The 17,202-nt window shown below is 47.9% G+C and overlaps 1 protein-coding gene across 21 annotated transcripts in view; it reads left to right on the forward strand.

The window, feature by feature from the left end:
* Positions 1–2,548: 2,548 nt before the first annotated feature.
* LOC140201677 (uncharacterized) overlaps positions 2,549–17,202 on the forward strand; it is a 314,354-nt gene continuing 299,700 nt past the window's right edge. For 10 of the 21 annotated variants that reach the window (XM_072266193.1, XM_072266194.1, XM_072266178.1 and 7 more), the window contains exon 1: positions 2,549–2,607. In XM_072266193.1, the coding sequence (XP_072122294.1) occupies positions 2,581–2,607 (27 nt within the window). In that variant the 5' untranslated portion in view covers positions 2,549–2,580. Of the gene's footprint in view, positions 2,608–12,076; positions 12,606–17,202 lie in introns of those variants that run through there. The other 11 variants (XM_072266176.1, XM_072266177.1, XM_072266174.1 and 8 more) reach the window with 2 other exon arrangements.

Raw genomic sequence — 17,202 nt, forward strand, 5'->3', positions numbered from 1 at the left:
GTTTGAGGTGGAGTGGAGGAGAGAGGGGTGGCTGAGAGGGACTGGGTCACAGGGCAAAGGTCGGGGGATCATGGTATCCTGTTTCAGGTCACCATCCTTCAGCGAGATGGAAACACGGATCACCTCACAAACGTCTTCCCCTTCCACGTGGATGGAGCATTGAAGAACATCACCATCTTCCTGTCCGGCAGTCCGGACAACTTCCACATCTCCAGTCCCAGAGGTGAGGAGAGACTCCGGCCCCTACACCCCTCCACTCCCCGTCTCTTCTTGCACCTAAATCCCTCTCTGACTCTGTGACTCTGTCCTTCAACTCCTGCACCTTCCCACTTCTGTGACCCCCTCCAGCCCCTACTCCCCTCCCATTCTCAGAAACCACTCCCCCCGGCCCCTACATTCCTCCACATCTCTGTGACCCTCCCTGAATGATCCTGCAGCACCAACTGTGTGTCCTCGCTCTGCCTCTCTCTCTTTCACCCCCTCTCCCACTCATCCTCTCTGCCCCCACCCCCTGTCTCCCTCTTTCTCGCCTTCACTCTCGCCCTCCCTCTTTCTCACTTTCATTTCCCTCTTTCTGTTGCTCTGCTGCTCTTTATCCTGATCCTCTTTCTCTCCCTCCAGCAGGGAGTGTCGGAGGGATGATAGTGTGCAGAGGAGACTGTAATGGGAGTGTAATGGACTGCTATATGACTGTAATGGGTGTAATGGGGAATGGAGAGTGTAACAGGGCTTGATAGTAGTATAATGACTATAATGTGGGTGTATAAAGGGCTTGTATAGGGTTTGAAAAGGAACTGTAACTGGGAAATAACAGGTTCTGTAACAGGAGTGTAATGGGGACAGTATTGGGAGTGAATAAAGGGACTGTAATGCGGGTTTTGATTGGTATCCGTCTGTCTCGGGGGTCAATGGGTGATGATAATGATCATCACAAGCCAGGGTGGAAGGTATGGAGATCGTGAGATGTCCAGTCATCAAGATCCCCCTCTCGGCCTCACCAGTGTAGTCCAAAGGAAAGCTAATGAAGCAATACGTTTGGCACCAGCTCGGCTGCAGGAGCTGCTGGAAGGATGTTCAATGACGTCCGGCCACCTGAGGGGTTCCCCTCTGGATTTGCTGTCTGGGTTTACTCCCGTAGCCTTCGTCTCTCCTGAGGCTGCCCACAAGGCAGCGAAGCTATTTACCCGTCGCTGGGGTCTGGTTCACAAGCACCAGGGCGTGTCCACACACCGGTTCACCGGCGTGCTACAGGTGCAGGGGCCAGACCTCCTCCCCGTCCTCTGTAGCTCATCCTGAGTCCAAAAGGAGTTCAGTTTCCATGTGTCGCCAGCAAGGAGACAGTACATGAGGCTTGCTGCTGGAGAGGTTATGCACTGACAGAGAGAGACTTACACATTCAGCTCTCCTTTCCACAGGACAGCTAACCAGCGGTGGAAGCTGAAAGTGAGAGCGACAAGCACTACCCACTACACTACTACACTGTACCACAATGGATGTGAAACAACAACCATCTTGACACTAATGCAGAGTAACAGGCCCCACAATGGGGGGTGAACTGGAAGATTTTTTGAGAGTGTAATCCATCCTGTAAGAGGAATGTAAAGAGGACCGTAATGGGAGGGAATCAGAGGCTGTGATGAGATTACAATACCAGTAATCCTTCGCTGCGTTTACCCCCAGGACAGAGTGTCGTGGATTTCCTATACGAGTTTGTGGAGGCTTACGAGGGTCCCCACCCCAGGTTGGTCACCGTGACTGGCCGACCCTTGGCAGGTAACCAACAGCGCCATACCGAGACACCCCCTCCCACTCCACCCCACCCTACTTCACCCAGGCTCAAACCCCTCTCCTCCCCTACACATCCTATCGCCACACACGGGTTCACTCTGACATCCCGGGATGAGAGCCGTCGTCAGCTGTTCTCCACCCTGGCCGTCTTCATCATCTCCTGAGAGGGGGAGAGAGGGAGAGAGAGAAGAAAGGGAAAGAAAGAGGAGGAGAGGCAGGAGAGGGAGTGGTGAGTAAGACAGGGAAAGATGGGGACAGGGAGGGTGAAAGAGAAGAGAGAGAAAGAGATTGGATGGGTGGAGAGAGAGATGGGGTGACAGAGAGGGAGGAGAGAGAGAGATAGAAGAAGAGGTGTGGGGAGAGGGGGACAGACAAGGAAGAGTGATGATAGAGACTCCTTGTCCTTTTATACCAGGGGTCCTTAACCTTTTTCATGCCATGGAGGCCTTTGCTAGTCTGCTGAAGACTATGGACCCCTTCTCAGAATCATGTATTTCAATGTATAATGTAAAATACACAAGATTGCAAAGAAACCAATTCTATTGAAATACAGCCATCAAAATATATAAAACTCTAATCTGTGATTTAGTCATATACGTGTCTCTATTAACATATTAAATACAGGAGTATACATTTGAAACAACATTATTTTAAATATTATAGTTACAGACAGGAAGACATGTTTGAAGAAGTTGTGGTCAGGTAGACCAGGAAGCTGGGAACTCCCCAAACGTAAACACAGCTCAAGTAGATACTCGCATTCCACCATCTGCTCTTGAAGTTAACTCGGCCATGAAGTTCAGAGCAGCAGACATCCAGGTCAGTGAAACAAATGCCGGTCGCAACCCTTTCCACAATCCAACTTTGTCAAGTCGAACGTTGCTGATGTCCTGGGGAGACACAGGTCAAACGGGTGCCCGGTTTAGCTCTCGCCCCGGGGTGCAATGGCTGGGCGGGCACTGGCTTGGCCAGGTGGAACGGTGGCTGGTTTGGGAGGAGGGTGGAGACCAGGAAGGGAATGCTGTGGGAGGGGTGGTGAGAAAGGAGCACAGTGGGAGGGGCAGTGAGGAAGGGGGTGAGGAGGGAGCACTGTGGCAGCTCATTCCATATACCTACAACCCTCTGGGTGAAAAAGCTTGGGCCTTTTAATGCTCTCCAATCTCATCTTAAATCTGTGTCCTCTAGATTCAGGCTCCCCTAAACTGGGAAAAGACTGTGACTGACACCCTTATCAACCTTATCACCACCCCTCATGGTTTTATAAACCTCTGTAAGGTCACCTCTCAGCCTCCTTCGCTCCAGGGAAAACAGTCCCAGCCTGTCCAGTCTCTCCTTATAACTCAAGCCCTCCAGTCCTGGTAACATCCTGGCGAATCCTTCCTGCCCCCTCTCCAGCTTCATGACATCCTCCCTATTGCTGGGTGACCAGAACAGCACGCAGTACTCCAAGTGTGGTCTCACCAATGTACCATGGATGACCAGCCGTATGGAATGAGCTGCTAGAGGAAGTGTTATAGACAATAGACAATAGACAATAGGTGCAGGAGTAGGCCATTCAGCCCTTCGAGCCAACACCACCATTCACTGTGAGCATGGCTGATCTTCCACAGTTAGAGTCACACTGTTTAAAATATACTTACATGTACGTGGATAGGAAAGGTTTAGAGGGGTACAGCCCAAAGACAGGCAGGTAGGATTAGGGGAGGTAGGAATCTAGGTACGCATGGATGAATTGGGTTGAAAAGCCTGTCTCTGTGCTGGCTGACTATGAGATTCTCTGTACATGGACAATTGGGCCCCTTTCTTTCTTTATCAATATATTTATTGATTTCTATATAGAAGAATACAGAGTCCAAGAGAATATATATTATAAAACAAAAGAAAAGATATAATAATACCAGATATCAGTTGGTTAATAGCATATTTTATTATCTGATAAGGTTTTAACCATATAACCATATAACAATTACAGCACAGAAACAGGCCTTCTTGGCCCTTCTAGTCCGTGCCGAACTCTTACTCTCACCTAGTCCCACCGACCTGCACTCAGCCCATAACCCTCCATTCCTTTCCTGTCCATATATCTACCCAATTTAACTTTAAATGACAACATCGAACCTGCCTCAACCACTTCTGCTGGAAGCTCATTCCACACAGCTACCACTCTCTGAGTAAAGAAGTTCCCCCTCATGTTACCCCTAGACTTTTGCCCCTTAGCTTTCAACTCATGTCCTCTTGTTTGAATCTCCCCCACTCTCAATGGAGAATTATCCTATCCACGTCAACTCTCTCTATCCTCCTCATAATTTTAAACACCTCTATCAAGTCCCCCCTCAACCTTCTTTGCTCCAAAGAATAAAGACCTAACTTGTTCAACCTTTCTCTGTAACTTAGGAGATGAGACTCAGGCAACATTTTGGTAAACCTCCTCTGTACTCTCTCAATTTTATTGACATCTTTCCTATAATTCGGTGACCAGAACTGTACACAATACTCCAAATTTGGCTTTACCAATGCCTTGTACAATTTCAACATTACATCCCAACTCCTATACTCAATGCTCTGATTAATAAAGGCCAACATACCAAAAGCTTTCTTCACCACCCTATCCACGTGAGATTCCACCTTCAGGGAACTATGCACCATTATTCCTAGATCTCTCTGTTCTACAGCATTCTTCAATGCACTACCATTTATCATATATGTCCTATTTTGATTAGTCCTACCAAGATGTAGCACCTCACATTTTTCAGCACTAAACTCCATCTGCCATCTTCCACTCTTCTAACTGGCCTAAATCTCTCTGCAAGCTTTGAAAACCTACTTCAATATCCACAACGCCACCTATCTTAGTATCATCTGCATACTTACTAATCCAATTTACCACCTCATCATCCAGATCATTAATATATATGACAAATAACACTGGACCCAGTACAGATCCCTGAGGCACACCACTAGTCACTGTCCTCCAATCTGACGAACAGTTATCCACCACCACTGTCTGGCATCTCCCATCCAGCCACTGCTGAATCCATTTTACTACTTCGATATTATTGCCTAACGATTGAACCTTCCTAACTATCCTTCTGTGTGGAACCTTGTCAAAGGCCTTACTGAAGTCCATATAGAGAACATCCACTGCTTTACCCTCATCAACTTTCCAAGTAACCTCATCAAAAAATCAATAAGATTTGTCAAACATGACCTTCCACGCAGGAATCCATGTTGACTGTTCCTAATCAGGCCCTGTCTATCCAGATAATTATATATACCATCTCTAAGAATACTTTCCATCAATTTACCCACCACTGACATCAAACTCACAGGCCGATAATTGCTAGGTTTACTCTTGGAACCCTTTTTAAACAATGGAAGCACATGAGCAATCCGCCAATCCTCCGGCACCATCCCCGTTCCTAATGACATTTGAAATATTTCTGTCAGAGCCCCTGCTATTTCTACACTAACTTCCCTCAAGGTCCTAGGGAATATCTTGTCCGGACCCGGAGACTTATCCACTTTTATATTTCTTAAAAATGCCAGTACTTCCTCTTCTTTAATCGTCATACTTTCCATAACTACCCTTCTTGTTTCCTTTACCTTACACAATTCAATATCCTTCTCCTTAGTGAATACCGAAGAAAAGAAATTGTTCAGAATCTCCCCCATTTCTTTTGGCTCCACACATAACCGTCCACTCTGATTCTCCAAGAGACCAATTTTACCCCTCACTATCCTTTTGCCACTAACATAACTGTAGAAACCCTTTAGATTTATTTTCACCTTACTTGCCAAAGCAGCCTCGTATCTTCTTTTAGCTTTTCTAATTACTTTCTTAAGATTCTTTTTACATTCTTTATATTCCTCGAGCACCTCATTAATTCCAAGCTGCCTATATTTATTGAAGATCCCTCTCTTTTTCCGAACCAAGTTTCCAATATCCCTTGAAAACTATGGCTCTCTCAAACTCTTAACCTTTCCTTTCAACCTAACAGGAACATAAAGATCCTGTACCCTCAAAATTTCACCTTTAAATGACCTCCATTTCTCTATTACATCCTTCCCATAAAACAAATTGTCCCAATCCACTCCTTCTAAATCCTTTTGCACCTCCTCAAAGTTAGCCTTTCTCCAATCAAAAATCTCAACCCTAGGTCCAGTCCTTTCCTTCTCCATAATTATATTGAAACTAATGGCATTGTGATCACTGGACCCGAAGTGCTCCCCAACACAAACCCCCGTCACCTGACCTATCTCATTCCCTAACAGGAGATCCAACACTGTCCCTTCTCTCGTTGGTACCTCTATGTATTGTTGCAAAAATCTACCCTGCACACATTTTACAAACTCTTTTTCTCTTTTTTTCCCAAACAGCTTTGACTTTAGTAGCGGGTATAGATCCTTTCTTTTATAAAATTGTTTATATTCCAATATACAAATTAATCTAATCTATATGAATATAGAGTAAGGAGTTTGTTAATGTGATTCAATATACTTGGGCCTCTTTGGGTTAGAATCAGGTTTATTATCACTGGAGTGGGTCGTGAAATTTGTTAACTTAGCAGCAGCAGTTCAATGCAATACATAATATAGAAGAGAAGAAATGAGATAAGTAAGTAAATCAACTACATAGATCAACACAGAAATAATATATTTTTTAAAAAGTGAGGTTATGTTCATGGGTTCAATGTCCATTTAGCAATCGAATGGCAGAGGGGAAGCAGCTGTTCCTGAATCATTGGGTGTGTGCCTTCAGGCTCATGTACCTCCTTCCTGACGGTAGCAATGAGGAGAGGGCATGCCCTGGGTGATGGGGTCCTTAATAATGATCATCACCTTCCTGAGGCATCACTCTGTGTCGATGCGCTGGATATTACATTGCTTGTACCCAAGAGGGAGCTGGCTAATTTTACAACTGGTTTTACTCCAAATATCAATACTACCTAATCTATCCTCTTTTTAAGATAAATGTTGAGATTCGTCACACCTATATCAGAACGTACAGTGAAACGTATTGTTTGTGTCGTAAACCAACACAGTCCAAGGATTGTGACGGAGGGCAGCCCACAAGTGACTCTGTGCTTGCGGCACCAATGTTGCGTGCCCACAACTTACTAACCCTAACCCGTACGTCTTTGGAATGTGGGAGGAAACCGCAGCCTTCAGAGGAAACCCACGCGGGTATGGGCAGAACACACAAGCTCCTTCCCAAGAATGGTGGGAATTGAATCTGGCTCACTGGTGCTGTAGAGCGTTGAGCTAACTGCTATGCTTCTTCCCTAGAGTAGATCCCTTCAGCTTTATCCAGAGAACCTGCCGTGCATTTCCCAATCCCTCATTGCCTCTGAATCACCTCGAATCCTCACCTCCCACACCTCACCCTTTCGTTCCATCGGAAATAGTTATTTCCTTCCTCCAGGAGGTTTTGTGTGTCTTCAGTAGCTGTGGTTGTGGCGAAGGAGAGATAGAGACAAGCCCTTCGGCCCATTGAGTCAGTACTGACCCATTGCAACAATCACATTTCATTCCTCTCACCTTGAGTCCCATCCCTCAGGTTCTACTCCTCACCTTCTCCCCCACACCAGGGAGTCAACTCATAGTGGCCCATTTACCAACTCACCCCACGTGAGGATGAACACAGGAGAATTTGGGGAAACCCATTACATCACAGGAAGCACATGCAAAACTGCACACACGCACACACGCGCACACACACACACACACACACACACACACACACACACACACACACATTGAGGATATTTCCTGTGTGGAGGTTGATAGGTTCTTGATTAGTAAGGGTGTCAAAGGTTACAGGGAGAAGGCAGGAGAATGGGGTTGAGGGGGATAATAAATCAGCCATGTTGGAATGGCAGAGCAGACTTGATGGGCTGAATGGCCTACTGCTCCTATGCTTATGGTCAAGGACACATACACACATCGCAATGAAGTTTATAAAGATTATGAGGGAGGACAGTCAGATTTTTGTTCTCCCAGAGAACAAATGTCAGATGCTAGAGGATGTGCATTTAAGTTACAAGGGGAAATATTTAAAGCAGATGTGCAGGGCAGGGTTATTTTTACACTGTGAAGCGGGTACCTGGAATGTGAGAATTTGGGGCAGTGAGATTAGTTTGAGAACTGATGGGCCTATGGTGACAAGATGGGACAGTGGGATTAGTTTGGGGACTGATATATGTCTGTGGTGAGAGTGTGGGGCAGTGGGATTAGTTTGGGGACTGATACAGGCCTGTGGTGAGAGTTTGGGGCAGTGGGATTAGTTTGGGACTGATACAGGCCTGTGGTGAGAGTTTGGGGCAGTGGGATTAGTTTGGGACTGATACAGGCCTGTGGTGAGAGTTTGGGGCAGTGGGATTAGTTTGGGGACTGATACAGGCCTGTGGTGAGAGTGTGGGGCAGTGGGATTAGTTTGGGGACTGATATATGTCTGTGGTGAGAGTGTGGGGCAGTGGGATTAGTTTGGGGACTGATACAGGCCTGTGGTGAGAGTTTGGGGCGGTGGGATTAGTTTGGGACTGATACAGGCCTGTGGTGAGAGTTTGGGGCAGTGGGATTAGTTTGGGACTGATACAGGCCTGTGGTGAGAGTGTGGGGCAGTGGGATTAGTTTGGGGACTGATACAGGCCTGTGGTGAGAGTGTGGGGCAGTGGGATTAGTTTGGGGACTGATACAGGTCTGTGGTGAGAGTGTGGGGCAGTGGGATTAGTTTGGGGACTGATACAGGTCTGTGGTGAGAGTGTGGGGCGGTGGGATTAGTTTGGGGACTGATACAGGTCTGTGGTGAGAGTGTGGGGCGGTGGGATTAGTTTGGGGACTGATACAGGTCTGTGGTGAGAGTGTGAGGCGGTGGGATTAGTTTGGGGACTGATACAGGTCTGTGGTGAGAGTTTGGGGCGGTGGGATTAGTTTGGGGACTGATACAGGTCTGTGCTGAGAGTGTGAGGCGGTGGGATTAGTTTGGGGACTGATACAGGTCTGTGGTGAGAGTGTGGGGCGGTGGGATTAGTTTGGGGACTGATACAGGTCTGTGGTGAGAGTTTGGGGCGGTGGGATTAGTTTGGGGACTGATACAGGTCTGTGGTGAGAGTGTGGGGCGGTGGGATTAGTTTGGGGACTGATACAGGTCTGTGGTGAGAGTGTGGGGCAGTGGGATTAGTTTGGGGACTGATACAGGTCTGTGGTGAGAGTTTGGGGCGGTGGGATTAGTTTGGGGACTGATACAGGTCTGTGGTGAGAGTGTGGGGCGGTGGGATTAGTTTGGGGACTGATACAGGTCTGTGGTGAGAGTTTGGGGCGGTGGGATTAGTTTGGGGACTGATACAGGTCTGTGGTGAGAGTGTGGGGCGGTGGGATTAGTTTGGGGACTGATACAGGTCTGTGGTGAGAGTGTGGGGCGGTGGGATTAGTTTGGGGACTGATACAGGTCTGTGGTGAGAGTGTGAGGCGGTGGGATTAGTTTGGGGACTGATACAGGTCTGTGGTGAGAGTGTGGGGCGGTGGGATTAGTTTGGGGACTGATACAGGTCTGTGGTGAGAGTGTGGGGCGGTGGGATTAGTTTGGGGACTGATACAGGTCTGTGGTGAGAGTGTGGGGCGGTGGGATTAGTTTGGGGACTGATACAGGTCTGTGGTGAGAGTTTGGGGCGGTGGGATTAGTTTGGGGACTGATACAGGTCTGTGGTGAGAGTGTGGGGCGGTGGGATTAGTTTGGGGACATACAGGTCTGTGGTGAGAGTGTGGGGCGGTGGGATTAGTTTGGGGACTGATACAGGTCTGTGGTGAGAGTTTGGGGCGGTGGGATTAGTTTGGGGACTGATACAGGTCTGTGGTGAGAGTTTGGGGCGGTGGGATTAGTTTGGGGACTGATACAGGCCTGTGGTGAGAGTGTGGGGCGGTGGGATTAGTTTGGGGACTGATACAGGTCTGTGGTGAGAGTTTGGGGCGGTGGGATTAGTTTGGGGACTGATACAGGCCTGTGGTGAGAGTGTGGGGCGGTGGGATTAGTTTGGGGACTGATACAGGCCTGTGGTGAGAGTGTGGGGCGGTGGGATTAGTTTGGGGACTGATACAGGTCTGTGGTGAGAGTGTGGGGCGGTGGGATTAGTTTGGGGACTGATGCAGGTCTGTGGTGAGAGTTTGGGGCGGTGGGATTAGTTTGGGGACTGATGCAGGTCTGTGGTGAGAGTGTGGGGCGGTGGGATTAGTTTGGGGACTGATACAGGTCTGTGGTGAGAGTGTGGGGCGGTGCGATTAGTTTGGGGACTGATACAGGTCTGTGGTGAGAGTTTGGGGCGGTGGGATTAGTTTGGGGACTGATACAGGTCTGTGGTGAGAGTGTGGGGCGGTGGGATTAGTTTGGGGACTGATACAGGTCTGTGGTGAGAGTGTGGGGCGGTGGGATTAGTTTGGGGACTGATACAGGTCTGTGGTGAGAGTGTGGGGCGGTGGGATTCGTTTGGGGACTGATACAGGTCTGTGGTGAGAGTGTGGGGCGGTGGGATTCGTTTGGGGACTGATACAGGTCTGTGGTGAGAGTGTGGGGCGGTGGGATTAGTTTGGGGACTGATACAGGTCTGTGGTGAGAGTGTGGGGCGGTGGGATTAGTTTGGGGACTGATACAGGTCTGTGGTGAGAGTGTGGGGCGGTGGGATTAGTTTGGGGACTGATACAGGTCTGTGGTGAGAGTGTGGGGCGGTGGGATTAGTTTGGGGACTGATACAGGTCTGTGGTGAGAGTGTGGGGCGGTGGGATTAGTTTGGGGACTGATACAGGTCTGTGGTGAGAGTGTGGGGCGGTGGGATTAGTTTGGGACTGATACAGGTCTGTGGTGAGAGTGTGGGGCGGTGGGATTAGTTTGGGGACTGATACAGGTCTGTGGTGAGAGTGTGGGGCGGTGGGATTACAGACATCCCACCCTGCAAAAACTCATTTCAGGGAGGTAGCACCCCCACTCCCCGCAACCCCATGTCACCCCGCCCCCCCCCACCCCCGGTAGACCTCCAAGGGTGCATGTACACGGGACATTTAATTATGAAAGGACACAATTTATTTGATACATATGGAAACTATTTACACACACACACACACACACACACACACACACATATATATATATATTCCTTGTTGAGTATTTTGTTGGCAATCTCAATGCTAATGCAAATAGCTTTTCTATTTCTTTTGCAAACTTTCCTTGCACTGTGATGTGGCTCTGCTGAAAAGAACTGTGAAATACTTGTGCAGCCTTCCCTGCGATTAGCCTCCCTAATATGTTGTGGTCCCTAAAAGAAATAAAAGCATAAGGTGTATCCTTATTATATTGTCTTATGTAGGGGTCTCGGCCTGAAACGTCGACTGTACCTCTTCCTAGAGATGCTGCCTGGCCTGCTGCGTTCACCAGCAACTTTGATGTGTGTCTTATGTAATACTTTGTTTAGTGATTTTGTCTAATCTGTAAACCAATCTGTAATCTGTAAACTGGGTATATGCAGAAAATGTGACATTAAAATACAGTATGTACTTATATATTATCATGGAATTCTATTACAACTTTAAGCAAGTCTACAGGGAGTTTGGCCTCATCACATAGGACATCAATAGAGTAGCTCCTTAGCAGCTAGCCAGCTAGTTTAAATAACATTAGCTATGCTAATGAACGAATGACACCTGTTAAACTCACCTCAACATGTCTTTTACAGTCTTAACCCACCATGGGCAATAGAAACGTCACTGTTGCAAACAGTGCAGCGAGCAACACTGTCATTATTTTGAGCCCTATTAGGCAGGGGTACACTTTAGTGTAGTCTGGGGTAAGTGCGTTTTATATTTTCTTTTTTTGAAACACTTTGCCATGGCAGTGCAGGACACGAAACGGAACTGATAGAGAGAGAGAGGTGGACTGTAAAGCCCGCCCACAGAGAAAACTGATAGGTCTACTTAGCACAAACAGAGACCAATTGGCATGCTCAATCTTGCTCCCGCTCCCGCTCTCACTCTCCCTCTCCCTCTCATTTCCAAGATATTGTATACAATTTGCGGGCGTCAGGGAGTTGTATTAATATGCAGGAGAATTCCGGAACTTCTGGGAGAGGTGGGAGGTCTGGGATTAGTTTGGGGACTGATACAGGTCTGTGGGGAGTGTGGGGCAGTGGGATTAGTTTGGGGACTGTTGTAATGTGAGCATTATTAAAAATAAGTTAATAGCAATTCGGATAATGGGCGGGGGGGGGCGCGGTTCTACTTCCTTCCTTTTAACTTCCGGTGTGCTTTGTATATAGTGTTCCTGCCATGCCGTACGGGTTGTGAAAGCCTCTGTATATACATAACGGTTTTGACATTCGAGATAAAGTTGTTTCTTTGGGCATGAAGTTGTCAAGTGTGCCTTTTTCAAAGTAGAAGTTACCACGTATTTTTGGCTACAAGGTGAGCTGGTTTTGTGGATGTGTCGGCGCGTTTCGAACGGGAGCAGCAGCGCCGATAGGGGCCTCACTTTCAGATGGCTACGTTTGGGACCGTCATTGAAGTTTTGGAGGTAGCGGAGGACTGGCCGGAGTATGAGGAAAAGTTGGGACACTTTTTCGGTGCTAATGGAATTACTGAGGAGGCTAAGAAATGCTCTATTCTCCTGAGTGTGTGTAGGGCAAAGAATTACAAGCTAATAAGGAATTTAGCTGCACCGCGGAAACCGGGGAACATTCCATATGACGAACTGGTCAAGCTCGTGGGGAACCACTACAATCCGAAACCTTCTGTGATAGTCCAACGGTGTAAGTTTCACAGCTGTTTCAAGAAGCCAGGTCAGTCTGTGGCCAATTTTGTGGCCGAGCTTTGGCAGCTGTCAGAGCATTGTGATTTGGGAGCGGTGCTGGAAGACATACTCCATGATAGATTGGTATGTGGCATTAATAATGATGGCATACAATGCCGCCTGTTAGGGGAAACCCCACCGTTGACTTTCAATAAAGCCTTAGAGGTTGCCCAAGACATGGAGATGGCTGTTAATAATGTCAAGGATATCCAGAAGGGACATGGGGGTTGCAGTTGGCAGCAGTGCACCAAGTCAGGAGGGAGACTGGTAAACAGACAAAGCGGGTGGAATGTTTCCGGTGTGGAGGAACACACTATGCAAATGATTGAAAATTCAAAGACACCGTTTGTCATGCTTGTAGCAAACAGGGACATTTAGCTAAAAAGTGCAGAAGTTCAAAGGGTAAGATTAAGCCTGGGCAGGGGAAAGCTCAACAGGCTCAGGCAGCCACACACCATCTAGAAGGTGCAGATGAAGAGGCAGCGTGTGCCTACAATATGTTTGCAGTGAAATCAGATGAGGAACCACCTGAACCATATTATGTCACAGTCACTGTCAGGGGAAAGGACATTAAATCTGAGATTGATTCAGGGGCTACTGGATCAGTCATTAGTGAGGAGACCTACAGGAGGACATGGGGCTCCAACCTGTCTCTCATTAGACCATCAAAACTCAAACTTAGGACCTATAGGGGGCAGCCCATACCTCATTTAGGTGTGTTATATGTGGACATTTCAGCCGAGGGTCAGAAGGCTGAAGCCAGGCTAGTGATAGCTAAGGACAGTAGGCCCAGTCTTCTGGGTCGCGAATTGGCTTTGCAAAATCCGGCTAAACTGGGGTGAAATTAAGTGTGCATACACGACGGAGGACATTCTGCAGCGGTACAGTGACGTTTTCAGGGATGAGCTGGAGACATTGAAGGGTGTGACAGTGAAACTCCATGTCGACCCTGAGGCTACACCACGTTTTTTTAAGCCCAGGTCGGTGCCCTATGCCATGAAGGGCAGAGTCGAGGAGGAGCTGGAACGTTTACAGAGGCTGGGCATTATTGAGCCTGTCCAGTTTTCAAGGTGGGCAGCTCCCATTGTTCCAGTTTTGAAGGCAGACAAAACGATGAGGATATATGGGGATTATAAACTTACGGTGAATCAGGTCTCTAAGCTGGAGGAGTACCCATTGCCATGGGTGGATGACCTGTCTGTGACCCTGTCAGGGGGTAAACTGTTCACAAAGCTGGACATGAGCCACACCTACCAACAGCTGCTGCTCGATGAGAATTCAAAGGAGTACGTCACAATTAATACGCACGAGGGATTATTCAAGTACAATCGCCTGGTGTTTGGAGTGGCGTCCAGCCCTGCCATTTTCCAAAGGACAATGGACACTTTGCTGCAGGGGATTCTGCACGTAGCAGTGTACCTTGATGATATTTTGATCATGGGGGCGGAGCATTTGGCTAATTTAGAACGGGTACTGAAGAGGCTCTCAGATGCAGGGCTGCAGTTGAAACGCGGAAAATGTGTGTTCCTGGCATCAAATGTGAGTTACCTGGGACACAAGATCACAGCTGAGGGGCTTTACCCTGTGGAGGACAAAGTGAGAGCTATTAAGGAGGCCCCAAGCCCTAAGACCATCACGAAACTCAGATCATTTTTGGGCATGGAGAAATATTATGGCAAGTTTCTTCCTGACCCCTCAAGGGTTTTGACCCCACTGTATAAGCTGCTTCACAATGACACCAAGTGGCAGTGGGGTGAAGAGCAGGAGAAAGCTTTCAAGGAAGTGAAAGAACTCCTCCACTCAGCGAAGCTGCTTGTTCATTATGACCCAGACAAGGAGATCACCCTTGCATGCGATGCTTCGCCCTATGGAGTCGGGGCAGTTCTCTCATGTGTAATGGAGGACAGTTCAGAGAAGCCTATTGGTTTTGCTTCACGTACCCTGACAGCTGCTGAGAAGGGATATTCACAGCTAGACAAAGAAGGTCTGGCCATTGTTTTTGCGGTCAAACGCTTTCATCAGTACCTTTATGGATGCGTATTTACAATTTTTACAGACCATAAACCACTGACGAGCCTGTTCAGTGAGACTAGATGCATCCCACCGCTAGCCTCAGCGAGGATACAGCGTTGGGCTCTTACATTGTCTGCCTAACGGTACACTATAGTGTACAGAGCGGGTGGGGATAATGCAAACGCCGATGCACTGAGTCGGCTACCTTTACCTGAGACACCTGTTACTGCATATGTGCCTCCAGAGACTGTGTTTCCATTGGAGAGGCTGTCAGAGACACTTGTAAAGGCGACCCAGATCAAGCAGTGGACAGAGAGGGACCCAGTCCTGTCCCAAGTCAAGACTTTTCTTTTACATGGTTGGCCCAGAGTCGTGGAAGGAGAGGAACTGAGGCCTTATGCCAAATGCAAGACAGAACTCATTCTGCAGGATGGCTGCATTTTCTGGGGGTCGAGGGTCATCGTGCCTCCCCCGGCCGTTCACAGATTGTGGAGGAAATTCATGAGACTCACCCAAGAGTGTCTCGAATGAAAAGCCTTGCAAGATCCTATGTTTGGTGGCCAAGAATGGATCAGGATCTGGAGAACAAGGCAAAATCATGCACGCAATGTCAGACTAATCAGAATATGCCACCACCAGCCCCTTTGCACCCATGGGAGTGGCCAGACAACCCCTGGTCTGGGCTACATTTGGACTTTGCTGGTCCTTTTATGGAGCAGATGTTTCTTGTAATGGCAGATGCGCATTCTAAATGGATCGAAGCTCACATCATGAGCAACATCACAGCCCCCTCAACCATAGACAAACTCAGGCAAGTGTTTGCAGTCCACGGGTTGCCTGACACTCTGGTCACTGATAATGGCCCGACGTTCACCGGTGAGTTCATGCAGCAGAATGGCATTCATCACATTCGGACGGCCCCTTTCCACCCAGCCTCCAATGGTTTGGCTGAGCGGGCTGTTCAGTCAGTGAAGGAAGGCCTGAAGTGGATGACAGGGGACTCTCTTAGCATGCAGCTTTCACGTTTCCTGTTTAAATACCGCCTCACGCCACAGACTACAACCGCCCGCACTCTAGCAGAGATGCTGATGGGGCGTAGGCCCAAGTCAAGATTGGACCTGCAGCGCCCGGACATGAAGACAAAAGTGGAGAGAAAGCAGGAAAAGCAGAAGGAGGGACATGATCAACATGCGTGAGAGAGGCAGTTAAAACCAGATGATAATGTCTATGTGAGAAACAATCAGCAATGGCTGTCTGGGGTTATTCTTAAGCAGAGTGGTCCTGTCTCCTATGTTGTTAAGCTGACTGATGGGCGTGTTTTCTGCAGACGTCAGGACCATGTGCGCCTGCGTCATGATACCGGCTCAGAGGCAGACAGTTCCATGGAGTTTCCATTTGTGAGACAGACTACGGTGGGGCAGGTCCACCAGTGACTTTGCCAGAGGGCGAGACGCTGGCAGAGGGGTCGGGGTCCCCTGAGGAGGATGGACATTCTCACACAGACACACAGACCCCTCTCATGCCCCCAAAAACCAGATCCACCCAAAACACCCTCACCAGTGGTGCCGGCTGGGTCACCAGGGGTAGTGCACAGATCACAGCGCACTCATAAACTTCCTGACAGACTGAATCTGTGACGGGACAGTTTTTTTCTGTTGTTCTTAGATTGAACCATATAACAATATATCAATTACAGCACGGAAACAGGCCATCTCGGCCCTTCTAGTCCATACTGAACTCTTACTCTCACCTAGTCCCACCGACCTGCACTCAGCCCATAACCCTCCATTCCTTTCCTGTCCACATAGCTGTCCAACTTAACTTTAAACGACAACATCGAACCTGCTTCAACCACTTCTGCTGGAAGTTCATTCCACACAGCTACCACTTTCTGAGTAAAGAAGTTCCCCCTCATGTTACCCCTAAACTTTTGCCCTTTAACTCTCAACTCATGTCCTCTTGTTTGAATCTCCCCCATTCTCAATGGAAAAAACCTATCCACGTCAACTTTATCAATCCCCCTCATAATTTTAAATACCTCTATCAAGTCCCCCCTCAACCTTCTACGTTCCAAAGAATAAAGACCCAACTTATTCAACCTTTCTCTGTAACTTAGGTGATGAAACCCAGGTAATATTGTAGTAAATCTCCTCTGTACTCTCTCTATTTTGTTGACATCTTTCCTATAATTCGGTGACCAGAACTGTACACAATACTCCAAATTTGGCCTTACCAATGCCTTGTACAATTTCAACATTACATCCCAACTCCTATACTCAATGCTCTGATTTATAAAGGCCAGCATACCAAAAGCTTTCTTCACCACCCTATCCACATGAGATTCCACCTTCAGGGAACTTTGCACCATCATTCCTAGATCCCTCTGTTCTACTGCATTCTTCAATGCCCTACTATTTACCATATATGTCCTATTTTGATTAGTCCTACCAAAATGAGGCACCTCACATTTATCAGCATTAAGTGTTGAATCTGTCACGTTTTCCAGATGTTTTGTATTGGTAAACTGTTGCTGAGATACTGGTATAAGTTTTCAGGAGTACGCAAGTTAATAA

This window comes from Mobula birostris, chromosome 8, assembly GCF_030028105.1.
Source record: "Mobula birostris isolate sMobBir1 chromosome 8, sMobBir1.hap1, whole genome shotgun sequence".
Classification (NCBI taxonomy): Eukaryota; Metazoa; Chordata; class Chondrichthyes; order Myliobatiformes; family Myliobatidae; genus Mobula; species Mobula birostris.